The sequence below is a fragment of the Macaca thibetana genome, chromosome 3 (assembly GCF_024542745.1).
Source record: "Macaca thibetana thibetana isolate TM-01 chromosome 3, ASM2454274v1, whole genome shotgun sequence".
Classification (NCBI taxonomy): Eukaryota; Metazoa; Chordata; class Mammalia; order Primates; family Cercopithecidae; genus Macaca; species Macaca thibetana.
Genome location: NC_065580.1, coordinates 142,964,669 through 142,980,074, shown reverse-complemented (window position 1 = coordinate 142,980,074; position 15,406 = coordinate 142,964,669). Strand labels below are relative to the sequence as shown.

The window sequence follows — 15,406 nt, the reverse complement described above, 5'->3', positions numbered from 1 at the left end:
TAGTGCTTTCTTCACCAGGCTTTATCCCCACGATAAATACACTGACAATGGCACGTTTTCGTTTTCTAACACTGGAGACTATCCAGGGTTGGCTAAAGTGTCAGTGTTCTCATTTACAATGCCAGAGCTGTGATTTTTGGGGGCAAGATTCTTTTACCTTAAAAGGCATTATCCAGACTTAATAAAGCAGCAGGCTAGGCAAACATCAACAGCCACTAACATCACAAAAAGACATGCACATGTGCCTCCTCACTGGTGAAATGCTCCAGCAAAACACAACAGGCAAACCAGCAAAACAGCAACAGACTCTGAGCAGGGCCTGAGGTCTAACTACCAATTTACAGAAACACAGGAGACATGGGGGAACGCAGAAAGGACGCCATCAGCAAAACCCAGATGGGGGACCCCCCCAAGACAAATGACTGGTTCTTCTACAAAGAGACTGCTAAGGACAAGAGGCAGAGGGGAGACCTGCAGCCAGAAAAGGCCTCATGAGGCCTGTCCACCAATTACAACGTATGTAGCTGACTTGGGTCTAGATTCAAACGACTACACTGTCAACCATTTTTCTTTGCTTTTTTTGAGACAGGGTCTCTGTCACCCAGGCTGGAGTACAGTGGTATGATCATGGTTCACAGCAGCCTCGAACTTCTGGGTTCAAGCGATCCTCCCATCACAGCCTCCTGAACAGCTGGGATTATAGACATGTGCCACAGTACCTGGCTAATTTTTATATTTTTTGTATATGTAGGGTTTTGCTATGTTGCCCAGGTTGGTCTAAAACTCCTGGGCTAAAGTGATCCTCCCGCCTTGGCCTCCCAAAGTGTTGGAATTACACAGACATGAGCCATTGCACTGCCTCAAAGACATTTTGAATGAAGTTTCAAAAGCTAGCATTCCTAAACCAAACCATGCCACTGTAGTCCACAACGAGGCAGGTGTATGTTCCCAGACTCCTCAAGGCTCACGCAAAGGTCCGGGGCAGGCGCATTTTAGAAGCGCATCCATTTCACGTCATTGCGAGACTCCGCCTGAGCACCACTTACAGCTGAACAAAGGCCCCGGACACAGGGGATGGGGCCTGGCTCCCTTCGCCAAAGCAAGACAGCTCCTGGAGCGAGGGGTGCAGACACCACCACCCGGCCTCCTCCCCTTCACCCACAGGCCTCACGCCAGGGCGCACTAACCTCGGCCAACCCAGCCCGGGAGTGACGTCCAGCCGCGCTGCTCCCCGCCCCACCATCACCTCAACTTGTGTTATTCTCTGCATGGCTTCTAGTGTCGATGTTGTTGATTTTTTATTGTCTGCTTCCTATCACTAGAACAGAAGTTCCGAAGAGGCAGAGTCTGGCCTTGTTCTCCTCTATCGGGAGAGCCTGCACCAGGGCCTGGTGCCCAGCAGACATGCGTGGTGGCGGGGGTGGATGAATTGGATCCCGGAGCCCAGGCCCTCCATGCTGGGCCCCCAGAGGCACGTTAGGGTTATCTTTCAGGGTTATCTTTAGCCTTAAACCCTGTGCCTAGAGGGTTTAGGGTTAAAGATAACATCCGTAGTGCCTGGAAGTAAAGACTTTCTGAAGAAAGATGAAGTTACCCCTTTGAACCTAAGCCTCTCTTCAGAAAATAAGAAAATGAAAGAAAATGGCGATTCAATGGCTGAAAGACTGCAGCCAGGCAGGAGAGAGAAGAAACCTAATAAAATCTAGCGAACTAGGGGCGACCGTGTGTAAACTGTCACTGACAAGATAGAGTCCACATGAAAGAAGGGCTGAAGTCAAGGAGGTGAAAGGCTGCATGACAAAGAAGGGAATCTAGGCCGGGCACGGTGGCTCAAGCCTGTAATCCCAGCACTTTGGGAGGCCGAGACCGGCGGATCACGAGGTCAGGAGATCGAGACCATCCTGGCTAACACGGTGAAACCCCGTCTCTACCAAAAAATACAAAAAACTAGCCGGGCGAGGTGACGGGCGCCTGTAGTCCCAGCTACTCGGGAGGCTGAGGCAGGAGAATGACGTGAACCCGGGAGGCGGAGCTTGCAGTGAGCTGAGATCCAGCCACTGCACTCCAGCCTGGGCGACACAGCGAGACTTGAGACTCCGTCTCAAAAACAAAAAGAAGGGAATCTAGAGGATCAAAGGCGGCAAGGCCCCTCCTCCCTCCTCCCGGGGCACACCACCCTCCCACTAGGGGCAGAGCAGAGCAAGGCGGTCACCGCGGGAACAGCAACCTGTGCCTCCCAGTCGGGATGGCGAGTCCAGGACACAGGACGCCCCGCCGTGGCTTTACTCACAGGAGCTGTGGTCTCGGGCTTGGACGCTGGGGCCTTAAAGGTGGATGTCGTCCTGGCCGCGTCTGCTCTCCTGTCGGCAGCTGCCCCCATGGACAAGCATTCCAAGTAGTCAGGTGGGGGGATGACAACACTGCTGTTCTCAGACAAGTTCACGGTGCTGATGCTTCTCACCGGCGCGGGGCTCAAACCCAAAAAGGACACAGCACATGTTAGATAATGTCTCACCACCAAGCCCCAAACATCCTCCGTGTCCCTGACCAAGGACAACAGGAACGGTACGTCACCAATCAAAACCTGATCTTGATCTCGCATACACAGGCACACACAGTACATATATCAATACAAAACACTGTTATTTTTTAATTTTTTTGCAACAGTCTCACTCTGTCACCCAGGCTGGAATGCAATGGCATGATCTCGGCTCACTGCAACCTCCGCCTCCCAGGTCCAAGTGACTCTCCTGCTTCAGCCTCCCAAGTAGCTGGGATTACAGGTGCACGCCAGTGTGCCCAGCTATTTTTTTGTATTTTTAATTGTGATGGGGTTTCACCATATTCACCAGGCTGGTCTCGAACTTCTGACCTCAAAGTGATCCACCCGCCCCAGCTGGGATTACAGGTGTGAGCCACCACACCCGGCCTAAAACACTGTAATGTTTTTAGCGGTTTATAAACATATCCTCACAATTTTTTTTTTTGAGAAGGGGTTTCACTCTTACTGCCCAGGGTGGAGTGCAGTGGCGGGATCTCGGCTCACTGCAACATCCGCCTCCCCGGTTCAAGTGATTCTCCTGCCTCAGCCTCCCAAGTAGCTGGGACTACAGGCACCTGCCACTATGCCCGGCTAATTTTTTAATATTTTTTTTTAGTAGAGACAGGGTTTCATTATGTTGGCCAGGCTGGTCTTGAACTCTTGACCTCAGGTGATCTGCCTGCCTCAGCCTCCCAAAGTGCTGGGATTATAGGCATGAGCCCCTGTGCCTGGCCAAAAAATTCTTTAAAAGACATGACAAAAGGAGAGGAAACCTTTTAAATTAGGGGCTGGCTCTTGATTGATTTAATCTAAGGAAAGAAATTGGAGACTAGCAAAAGCTGGAGTGAGCAATGAGCTAAGAGTTAAAAAAAAAAAAATGTAAAAACTTGAAATTTTAACATCCTAAAAATGTTATTCAGTTTTTCTTCCCCAGTACAATGGCATTTTAGCTATTCTGCTAGGAATGAAAATTGCAGACAGCATCAGACCTTGGGGGAATGCAACGTCAGACCTGGAGGCCTTCTACTTGGCTAGCCGGATGAGTTATGGGGGTTTCATGAACTTCGATCCTCCCACCTCAGCCTCCAGAGTAGATGGGACAATGGGCATATGCCACTATGCCCTGGCTAATTATTTATTTTTTTGTAGAGATGGGGGTCTTGCTATGTTGTGCAGTCTGATCTTGAACTTGTGGCCTCAAGTAATCCTCCTGCCTTCATATCCCAAAGTGCTGGGATTACAGGCATGAGCCACCATGCCCGGGCAGCATCCTCATTTTTTAAAGTGGGGGCCCACCTCATGGGGCTGCTGTGAGAATTAAATGAGAAAATCAATGCAAAGCCCTCTGGACAGTCTCTGGGCAGTAACTACTGTTATGATCTGATCTGGAATACGGATTTGGGGGTTTTTGGCATGGAGGTGCTCAGCGAAGTCCAACAGTGTATTTCAAGCCATGGGAGTGGACGAGATGGCCCAGCACAGGCAGGAAGGACGGACCAAGGGTGACCCCCAAGAACACTCATGTTTAGTTGATGGGCGGAAGAAGGGTGCAAAGAGCTGATGAAGCAGAAGACAAACAGAGCACAGGTCAAGCACCCAGGGTCAGAGAACATTCCAGAAAAAGCATACAACAGCGTTAAGGGCTGTAAGATAAGGACGGTAAGATAAGCGTACGATAAGGACAGAAAACACATGCCTTGGGTTTAGCGACCAGGAGGTATGGAGGACAGGGAGGGAGTTTCAGAGGGCTGCAGGACTGTGGGGAATAGGTGGCCTGGGCTGGGTCTCCTCACGGCAGCAAAACTCGGGGACAAAAGAAATCATAGCAGACAGCACCGTGAGCCAGTCTCATCTCTGACTAGTCCATGAGAGCTGAGGCTTAGGGCAGGGACTGCGACAGAGCTACACAGTGGTGTGTTATGGAAACCTCAGGGCAGGGGTTTCTGTCACTGGGAGACATCAGTCATGTTCAGGGCTACCTTGGTGTGGGCACAGTCACTGCTTCGGTCTCATTTTCTTCCAGCAACTTCGTGTATGACGACGGGAACCAACCCCTCCTACCGGCAAAGAGGGAGAAAAGATGCTATCAGCAGTAGACAAGTGGATGGCAACCTCCCTGAACAGCCTGAGAGCTCAGGGCAGACCGGTCCCTGGCTCCAGAAAGGCCCACGTGTGGAGTAAATGAAATTAAGGCTTTTAATAGATAAATATGGATTTTCACATACACTGAACCATGTGTATTGTTAACAATTTTTCTTTTTTCTTTTTTTTTTTTTTTTTATTTAATAGAGACAGGGCTCTCGCTCTGTTGCCCAGGCTGGAGGGCAGTGATGCGATCATAGCTCACAGCAGCCTCGAACTCCTGGGCTCAAGCAATCGTCCTGCCTCAGCATCCGAGTAGTTGCGACTAGATGTGTACACCACCATGCCTAGCTAAAAAGCAATATATGTTGTATGTATGACATTAATTTGATTTGGATTACCCTTTTTTCATATTGGTTTTATTTAATACATCGCAACAATCTGTCTAGAAAACTGACAAGCTAGTTACAGGAAGGCTTGTGCACATAATTATGGCTGAAATTAAGAGGATTGCATTCAAACTATGTGCTAAACCTTAACAAAGTATATACGATATGCGGATTATCCTCAATAAAGCACATGACAATTTTATTTAATTTTTTTTTTTTGAGACGGAGTCTTGCTCTATCACCCAAGGCTGGAGTGCAGTGGCGCAATCTCGGCTCACTGCAACCTCCACCTCCCAGGTTCAATCCCAGATTTTCCTGCCTCAGCCTCCTGAGTAGCTGGGATGACAGGCGCCTGCCACCACGCCTAGCTAATTTTTGTATTTTTAGTAGAGACGGGGTTTCACCATGTTGGCCAGGCTGGTCTGGAGCTCCTGACCTCAGGTGATCTGCCTGCCTCAGCCTCCCAAAGTGCTGGGATTACAGGCATGAGCCACTGCACTGGCCAAATGCTAAATTTTTTTAAAAAACAAAAGACTGTTTAAATTACTTTCAGAGAGGTGACTTCCTATGCTCTAATAACTATGCATGCACCAAGTGTATCTCTACACGCTCAGATACACAGAAAATAGCCTGGGATCGAGTAACTTAACTAAACTAGAAATAAGCCATAAACTTAACTTTGGCTAAAACGTGAGCATGTCCACAAAGACAATTTGCAGCCTGGCTGTTCTGGAAGGCAGGGGCCGTCTGGAGCCCTGCCGGGACCATCACACCCAGACTTACGCCTTGGACACGTCGTGTTCTCCATAAAGCCAGCCATCCTTCTCCTCGGGGATGAGCAGCGTGATGACGTCTCCCTGTGCGAAGCTGAGTAAGGTCTTGTTGGCGCCCGCAGTGTGCGGGAAGATGGTCTTCACTTTCTGCTTCTTCATCATGTTCAGTCCCGTTGCAACCGAAACTGATCGCTGTAAACTGGCATCTTCGGAAGTACCTGTTGGAGGGAATGTAGCAGTAATGGCTTTTCAAAGCATGAGAATCAACAGGCACATTCCAATGAGCAAACCCCAGGAATCCACCTGTTCTCATCTTGTTAACAACGCTCCTTCCACGGAAACCGACCCTGTCCTATTGCCTCGCCTTGATCATTGCCCAGAAGGGGCAGGGACTGTTGAGAAACAGAGGCAGCATGTAGCCTGAAGGCTTGCACCGTGCAGAAGAGGATCCCTGCGGCTGCGGGCTCTTTTCCAGGCCCAAGGACAAGGTGGCGTGTGCTGGGTTGATCTGCACTCTGCTTTGGCCAGGATGGCTCTCCTTAGAGAGGCAAACGGCTCCAATGCCAAACTGCCCTCACAATTCCAATCACAAAGGCAGGCTAGGGCCACAGTTCAAACCCAATTGCTAATGTCCACAAAGAAAAGCAGCAAGCTGGAAATGCAGACGGTCTTGCCATGCTGGCCGCTCAGCTTCTCACCCCCGGGCCTAAGAAGGACGAGGTGAGGATGAGTTGCGTTTACAGAGTCCTCACCAGGTGCCAGTCACCGATCTCAATGTCTCACAGCTGCCATCCCGCCAGGCTCCAAGGAGGAAGGAACTACTGTTATCCACAGGACAGACCCCACAGCTGGCAAGTGGCTGGGCCAGGAACCAGTTAGGGCAGTTTCGTCCCATACACTCTACTCAGGGGCATGAGGCTGTGCTGTTCATGTCTCCATTCAAACACAGGCTGATATTTCCACTCCAGGGAAAAAAAGGTAGGGAAAAAAATATGTATATACATTTGAGACAGAGTCTCACTCTGCTGCCCAGGCTGGAGTGCAGTGGCAGGATCATAGTTCACTGCAGCCTGGACTTCCCAGGCTTAAAGGATCCTCCCTCCTCAGCCTCCTAAGTAGCTGGGACTACAGGCACACACCGCCATTCCAGGCTCATTTTTAATTTTTGTTTCGTAGAGACGGTGTCTTGCTATGTTGCCCAGCCTGATCTTGACCTCCTGGCCTCAAGTGATCCTCCCACCTTGGCCTCCCAAAGTGCTGGGACTACAGGTGTGAGCCACTGCTTCTGGCCCTTTTTTTTCCCATTCAAATTTTCCCAGGCTAGTAATACAGCAAGCATCTTTAACTTAAAACAATGCAAGATCTCTTTCTGCTTCGTTCTTGCAGATTCTTCACGATTACAATATAAACCTTGTGCCCCCTTAACCTGCCACTCTCTACCTCACTGGTGTTGAACCCACCAGCAATTTTCTTTCTTTCTTGAGACGGAGTCTCACTCTGTACCCCAAGCTGGAGTGTAGTGGCGTGATCTCGGCTCACTGCAACCTCCACCTCCCGGGTTCAAGCGATTCTCCTGCCTCAGCCTCCTGAGCAGCTGTGATTACAGGTACGTGCCACCATGCTCAGCTAATTTTTGTATTTTTAGTAGAGAAGGGGTTTCATCACCATAGTGGCCAGGCTGGTCTCGAACTCCTGACCTCGAGATCCACCTGCCTCGGCCTCCCAAAGTGCTGGGATTACAGGTGTGAGCCACCATGTCCAGCCCTCCACCAGCAAATTTCATTCTGCTTTTACCAATAAGAACCAGAGTCATCTGAATCACTGGGATGCATAGAGTATTATAAACTTTAACTGTGTATTTTAGTTAACTGACAGGACTTCCTTCAAAGGCAAATGCCTACAGACCATCATCTTCCTCTGCTGGGCCATCCTAGTCATCATTCTGGAAAACTCTATTCTTTTGCCCAATAGCTTGGGACACTCTGGTCCAGGGCTCTCTCTCACCAACAGCTTGACTGCCACAACCTTCACAACATGGGGCCTGTGACACACCCCAAGTGGATGGGTTGGGGCCATGGCACAGGTCTCAAGGGTCCTGGGTTATAAGAATGTGCAGAAGGACGGGGTCTGACCAGTGAAGCAGCCGGCAACATCTGCAGACAGTAACTGGCTCCAACTTTTGTTTTTGTCACTGTGTCACCCAGGCTGGGGTGCAGTGGCGCAACCTCGGCTCATTGCAACCTCCGCCTCCTGGGTTCAAGTGATTCTTGTATCTCAGCCTCCTGAGTAGGTGGGATTACAGGTGTGAGCTACGACGCCCAGCTAAATTTTAGTATTTTTAGTAGAGACAGGGTTTCACTATGTTGGCCAGGCTGGTCTCAAACTTCTGGCCTCAAGCGATCTGCCCGCCTCGGCCTCCCTGAGTGCTGGGATTACAGGCATGAGCCACTGCGTCTGGCCCCAGCTTGTTGAAATATAGTCAACAAAATTAAGCAATCCAAGTTAGAACTTAAGTTCTTCAACAGAGCATGAGGTGCTCTATTAGAGATGATGAAAAACACTGATTAAAATTCAAACCAGCTGGGCGTGGTGGCACACACCTGTAATCCCAGCACTTTGGGAGGCTGAGGCAGGTGGATCACCTGAGGTCAGCAGTTCGAGACCAGCCTGGCCAACATGGTGAGGCCCTGTCTCTACTAAAAATACAAAAATTAGCCAGGCGTGGTGGTACATGCTTGCAGTCTCAGCTACTTGGGAAGCTGAGGCAGGAGAATCGCTTGAACCTGGGAGGCGGAGGTTGCAGTGAGCTGAGATCGTGCCACTGCACTCCAGCCTGGATGACAGAGTGAGACTTGATTTCGGGGGGGAAAAAAAAAAAATCAAACCAAGCTTATTGGTAAGCTTAATAATCATAATTTTGTCATGTTGATAATTATGAAGTGCTGGGAAGGGAAGAGCGTGGCCCCTTTAAATGATATGGAACTGGGGAAGGAAAGTGCTGGGTAGAGGAGGGTGTGGTCTCTGGCTAGGGTTCCACCCCCATGGACCTAGGTGAGGACAGGCATTTCCCGCCCAAATGTTGCATTTCCCGCCCAAATGTTGCATTTCCCAAGACCACCCTGGCCTGCCACACCCCCATCCTGTACCTATAAAAACCCTCAAGACCCTAAGCAGGCAGACATGCAAGCTGCTGGACGTTGAAAGGAGCCTGTCGCTAGAGGAACACACACAGTGGCTAGGCATCGAGAGGGAGGCACCGACAGGCTCCAGCATGCTGGCAGGCCACTGACCAGCAGAACGACACAGGGTTTGGCTGCAACAGTTGGTCAAGGCCACTGAGTGGCCCGACTCCAGGGGAAAACCTTCCCACTCTATCCCCTCCTGACTTCCCCCATCTGCTGAGAGCTGCCTCCACTCAATAAAACCTTGCACTGATTCTCCGAGCTCCCGTGTGACCCGATTCTTCCGGTACACCAAGGTAAGAACCCGGGATACTGAAAACCCTCTTTCCCTGTGACAAGGTACAGGGTGTAATTGAGTTGGTTAACACAAGCCACCTATAGGCTCAAACTAAAACGGAAAGAGCACACGGTAACATGCGCCCCCTGGGGCTTCAGCTGTAAATGGTCGTCCCTAGACACTGCTGTGACATGGGAACCCCACAGCCTGCCCGTCTGTCTACGCCCCTAGAGGTCTGAGCGCCGGGCCACTGAAGACACGAGCCACATCCCCATCACAGGCCCTGCAAGGGGGACAAGGGAATCTTTCCCATTTCAGTGTGAACTTTTATAGCTTATTTTATTGCAGAAAAAAGTTTTATTACAATTGCCACCAAATATGGAACACACAGTGAGGCTATGCATGTTTCTTATTGATTGACTGATTGATGGATTGGTTGAGACAGAGTTTTGCATTTGTCACCCAGGCTGGAGTGCAGTAGTGCGATCTCAGCTCACTGCAACCTCTGCCTTCTGGGTTCAAGCGATTCTCCTGCCTCAGCCTCCCAAGTAGCTGGGATTACAGGCAGGCACAACCATGCCCGGCTAATTTTTTGTATTTTTAGTAGTGATGGGGTTTCATCATGTTGGCCAGGCTGGTCTCAAACTCCTGACCTCAGGTGACCCACCTGCCTTGGCCTCCCAAAGGGCTGGGATTACAGGCGTGAGTCACCACGCCCGGCCTCCATTTATTTGTAAATAGGTAATTCTCAACAGTATGTTTACTCTGGATAAACATCAGTCAATGCGTAGAACTGGTGAATGTCAGAGAAATCTATCACTTATAAGAGCACCTCATAGACTAGACCTGTATTTGTTCTGAACTCACGCTCTGCAAAGCCAGGGCTGAACGTAGCCACCATACCTGCTTGTTTACCTCCAGACCTTGCAACACATTTATCCAAAATATTTATTTCACAGCTTATCTTAAAACAAATGTAAAAGGTATCTTCAAATAAATCAGACTGAATCTCTTACCTGTTGAATTATTTATCTTTTGTGAATTCGGTGCAGCCGTGGCTGGGTTATTAAACATATCGATCAAGGGACTGGTATATGCCCTGCCTGAAGGAGCGGGCGGCATCTTTGGTGAGCATTTAGAAAGGGTGTCGTAATCTTTCCTCACCTGTGAAAGATTATTTATTAGTCCAATATTAGTATAACACAGAACTGGAATTACAGATTCCCAAGGCTTTTTAAATCATAGGCTATTTATTTATTTTGAGACAGAGTCTTGCTGTGTTGCCCAGGCTGGAGTGCAGTGGCGCCATCTCGGCTCACTGCAACCTCCGCCTCCCGGGTAGCTGGATAATAGGCACGTACCACCACGTCTGGCTATTTTTTGTATTTTTAGTAGAGACGAGGTTTCACCATGTTGGCCAGGCTGGTCTCAAACTTCTGACCTCAAGTGATTTGCCCGCTAAGGCCTCCCAAAGCGCTGGGATTATAGGTGTGAGCCACCGTGCCTAGCCACATTTCAGGGGGTTTGAGATGGGCAGAAAGAGTGGATCCATGTGTTCAAAGTACCTGCTACATCCCAGTCTCCACATAGAGCCCAGGTTCAAAGATCAGCAAACAACAAATGTGTGAATTCATTACTGTGAATACTTTGACGCCTATTTTTTTTTTTCCTGAAGTACCTTACATTGTGATGAATGCCATGAGAGTGTGTCTAATTTATTCTGAGACACCTATACTTCCTTTCTTGGGAGTAAACTTAGTTGGAATGAGTACAATTAAAAACAGTAAGGATGGCCGGGTGTGGTGGCTCACGCCTGTAACTCCAGCACTTTGGGAGACCGAAGTGGGCAGATCATGAGGTCAGGAGATCGAGACCATCCTGGCTAACACGGTGAAACCCCATCTCTACTAAAAATACAAAAAAATTAGCCAGGTATGGTGGCGGGTGCCTGTAGTCCCAGCTACTCGGTAGGCTGAGGCTGGAGAATGGCATGAACCCAGGAGGCAGAGCTTGCAGTGAGCCAAGATCGCGCCAGTACACTCTAGCCTGGGTGACAGAGCAAGACTCTGTCTCAAAAAACAACAAAAAAAACCGAGTAAGGATAAAATTTCCAAAACAAAGATAATAGCGCCAAACATAGTATAAAACGTGCCCAGCTTGTGGTGGCTCATGCCTATAATCCCAGCACTTTGGCAGGCCAGGGCAGGCAGATCATGAGGTCAGGAGTTTGAGACCAGCCTGACCAACATGGTGAAACCCCATCTCTACTAATAATACAAAAATTAGCCGGGCATGGTGGTGTGTCCCAGTAATCCCAGCTACTCAGGAGGCTGAGGCAGGAGAACTGCTTGAACCCGGGAGGTGGAGGTTGCAGTGAGCCGAGATCGCACTACTGTACTCCAGCCTGGGTGACAGAACAAGAAAGACTCAGCCTCAATAACAAAAGACAAACATGTGCCCAGCTACCTTCACCCCTAAAGGTAAGGGGATAGAGCTGTGAAAAGGTGGTCCTGGAAGTACTAAAGGAGGACCTGTGATTCCCACCAACAAAGGCAAACGCGGCCCAGATCAAGTTAGGAAACACATGATTGAAATCTGGAAGAGAAAACCGGTTCCTACCACATTGCTTCTCTCGATCATGGGTGAAGGCTGAGGCGTTCCGGACACGGGAGTCGAGGCTGGGGTCTTTATTTCTTCGATCATATTCATGATTTTCTCTGGCACTTTGATGGCATCAACACAGGTCTCCTGCCACCGGGGCAGCTTGGAATTCAGTAGTTCTGCAGACTGCAAAGCCAAAAGAAGAAGACTAAAGACAAAGATGATTGTCTGAAGAGCTGAGAAAAATGACATCACGTCATATCGCTGATAACAGAATTACTGGCTTAGCACCAGGAGTGTGGGGGCTCCAGGTTAAACTACTAGGTGAGCACTTTGAGTGCCTAGAGGATCAGCTGTGTCTCACTGGCCGAGAGGGGCAAAGGCTCTGACTCTAAAGGAAATTTCCTGCTCCCTCAGTGTGAATACATAGCATGGGACTAATACGGAGATGGTAAATGGTTAAGAACAAGAACGGAAACGCAAAGGGAGGGAGTGAGCAATCTGTATGAATCCCGTTTTCCCGGTGGCCCCAGAAACGTCAACCATCACTTTTTCCCTCCCACTCCTGTTAAAAGCAGCACCTCCAACACAGGCCACTGGCCCGGGAGTTGGCTCTGACCGATTCAGACATTAGAGAAGTGAATCAGACTGTCCTGAGAGTCTGTCTATGGGGAAGAGGGACCATGGGTGAGTGGTGGGCAGTGCTGAGGGATGCCCCCCGCACCACAGGCCAAACAAGGCTTTGCAGAGCAGACCTGACCAGCAGGGGCGAGAACCCGCAATCCTGGAGGCAGAGCGCCCCTCCAGCACCCATGAGCCTGGTTCTGCTGACAGCTGGACTCTGAGAGGCCCCCTAAGCGCTTCCAGTGAACACCTTTTCTGAACGGCACTCTGGTTGGAAAAGGGGAGGCAGGGCCTGTCCTGCAGCTGTGTGCATGGCAGTCGCACTGCTTTTACTCAGCTTCTGAGTTTATCAAGAGTGGTGGGGGCTGATGTCAGTCCTGGGGAAGGGCAAAGCCCCCCTCACACCACCCTTGTCCCCAAATGTCACCCTGACACACTAAGTCAGTGCGACGCCACCCCCAACTGTCACCCTGACACTCTGCAGTACGGTGGACCAGCTGCTTGGGCCTGCTTCATCCCAACTCCACAGAAAGGACTGGGGCGCTTTAGCTGGATTAAGGGAAGTCATAAAACCAGTTTTCAGATACTTGAAGAAACTTCCAGTATAGAAAGGAGCAGTTTTGGTCTGCATCACTCTATAAAAGCATTACTGGGGACTCATGGTTAAGTCTAAGAAAGACTGCTGATAACTGGAGCTCCCTGAAAAGGGGCCAGGCTGCCTCATGACACGGCGGGGCACCACGCAGGAAGAGAACCTCGAGGTCACCTCTGTCCTCTCCAGCCTGCGACCCCGGTGCCACAGGATGCCCTCACTCTGGGAAGAGAAGATTCTGAAGTGAACTCTACATTCCCGGAACTAGTACAGATGTGCTGTTGACAAGATTGATCACCTAATACAGCAATTATTTCCTTTGCTGTAACCATTCTGTTCTTTTTTGAGAGAGGATTTTGGCTCTGTCACCCAGGCTGGAGTGCACTGGCACGATCACAGCTCACTGCAACCTCGAACTCCTGGGCTCAAACAATCCTTTCACCTCAGTCACCTGACTAGTTGGGGCCACAGGTGCACACCACACCTGGCTAATTAAAACTTTTTTTTTTTTTTTGGAGAGACAGGGTCTCGCTATGTTGCCCAGGCTGGTCTGGAACTCCTGGGCTCAAGTGATCCTCCTGCCCTGGTTCCCAAAGAGCTGGGATTATAGGCGTGAGCCACTGTGCCTGGCCTGCTGTACGAATTTTAAATCTTATTTAGTTTAGGGAGCTGAATATCCCTTTTTTTTTTTTTTTTTTTTTTTTTGAGACAGAGTCTTGCTGGAGTGCAGTGGTGCGATCTGGGCTCACTGCAACCTCTGCCTCCTGGGTTCAAGCAATTCTCCTGCCTCAGTCTCCTGAGTAGCTGGGATTACAGGTGTCCACCACCACATATGATTAATTTTTATAGTTTTAGTAGAGACAGGGTTTCACCACGTTGGCCAGGCTGGTCTCAAACTCCTGACCTCAAGTGATTCACCCACCTTGGTCTCCCAGAGTGTTGGGATTACAGGCGTGAGCCACCATGCCCAGTCCTGAATATTCCTTAAAGTTGTAAAAAGTTTATAGAAAACACAACATTTGCATACATACAAGGCCAAGGTATTTTTCCTTTAAAACAAAGACAAAGTTGACTTACATTCAAGCTCTTGCAAAGCTTCTCCTATTTTGGAACACTCTCTAACTTTACTATGAACAAAAATGAATTTCTGACCTCAATCAGTGCTAGTTTTGGATGTTTACAAAGGCCCAACAGAGTTCATAATGTAAAACAAAGGAAAGGAAATGTGACGTGTGTTGCATAATGATTCCTGGAGGTTCGAACCTCCCAGCTGAGTGTGTTGGAAGGAGGGTGATGAGGTCATTCAGTTGAAGAAACCAGGAACCAACGCAACCAAGAGGAATGAACACATCGCTGAGCCCAGCCGTCCTGAGGTGTGTGAATGGTGGCCCGTGGGCTGGGGCAGAGCTGCCCGTGACCCCCGGACATAGACCCATGAAGGGAGCATCTCAAATTGCCCAGGTGGCGTAGACCTGGGTCCGCTGGGACTCACCGGCAGCCATGGTGAAGACAGTGATGCTGAGGACACATCAGAAAGGGCCTGGGGAAAGCTGACTTGCAGGTGAGAAGAGCAAACGTGCTATTTTTCAATGATGAAGCATTATTTTATGGAGGACTTTAAATATGGATGTATTATTAATTAATTAAACATTATACATGGACATTTGACCATTTCAGCTATATTTCTATAAGTTTATATGTTCAAGTTGGCCAAAAATAGTTTCTCTGGAATCTTTTCATTGGCAAAATGGCCCACTGCTTTATATTGGGCCTGTGTGGAAACTGGGTGGTGTGCATGTATGTGTATCTCTGTATGTATGGACTGATTGAGACAGGGTCCTGCTCTGTTGCTCAGGCTGGAGTGCGGTGGCACAATCATAGCTCACTGCAGCCTCAACTTCCGAGGCTCAAGGGATCCTCCCACGTCAGCCTCCTGAGTAGCTGGGACTACAGGCACATGCTACTATGCCTGGCTAGTTTTTTTTTTATTTTTTATAGACACAGAGTTCTGCCATGTTGCCCAGGCCCACCTCAGCCTCCCAAAGTGCTGGGATTACAGGCGGGAGCCATGGCCCAGTCTTCTGGGGCATTTAAATATGAAATAAAGTTATTAATACTCAAGGCAATTTGCCACCACACCCACCTGTAAGTGATAATAATGTATGTGGTTTGTAAAGCCACAGTGCTTATCAACCAGAAAGCAGAAGCGCCTCTTCTCTTCAAGCAGAGCTTCTTTGCAACCATCTGCAATGAATTTCTGGATTTCACTCTGACGAGAAGTAACGGTCTCCACGTACTAAAAAAAACAGTAATTACCTAAGTATGACATGAGCATCAGATAGCG

At 49.3% G+C, this 15,406-nt stretch overlaps 1 protein-coding gene across 1 annotated transcript in view; it reads right to left on the bottom strand.

Annotated features, from left to right (window-relative positions):
- BAIAP2L1 (BAR/IMD domain containing adaptor protein 2 like 1) overlaps positions 1–15,406 on the bottom strand; it is a 110,935-nt gene that overhangs the window by 9,543 nt on the left and 85,986 nt on the right. The window contains exons 7-12 of the mRNA XM_050784021.1: positions 15,206–15,358; positions 11,865–12,032; positions 10,262–10,409; positions 5,797–6,004; positions 4,522–4,599; positions 2,291–2,471 (exon numbers count right to left, since the gene is read on the bottom strand). Of these exons, the coding sequence (XP_050639978.1) occupies positions 2,291–2,471; positions 4,522–4,599; positions 5,797–6,004; positions 10,262–10,409; positions 11,865–12,032; positions 15,206–15,358 (936 nt within the window). The remainder of the gene's footprint in view (positions 1–2,290; positions 2,472–4,521; positions 4,600–5,796; positions 6,005–10,261; positions 10,410–11,864; positions 12,033–15,205; positions 15,359–15,406) is intronic.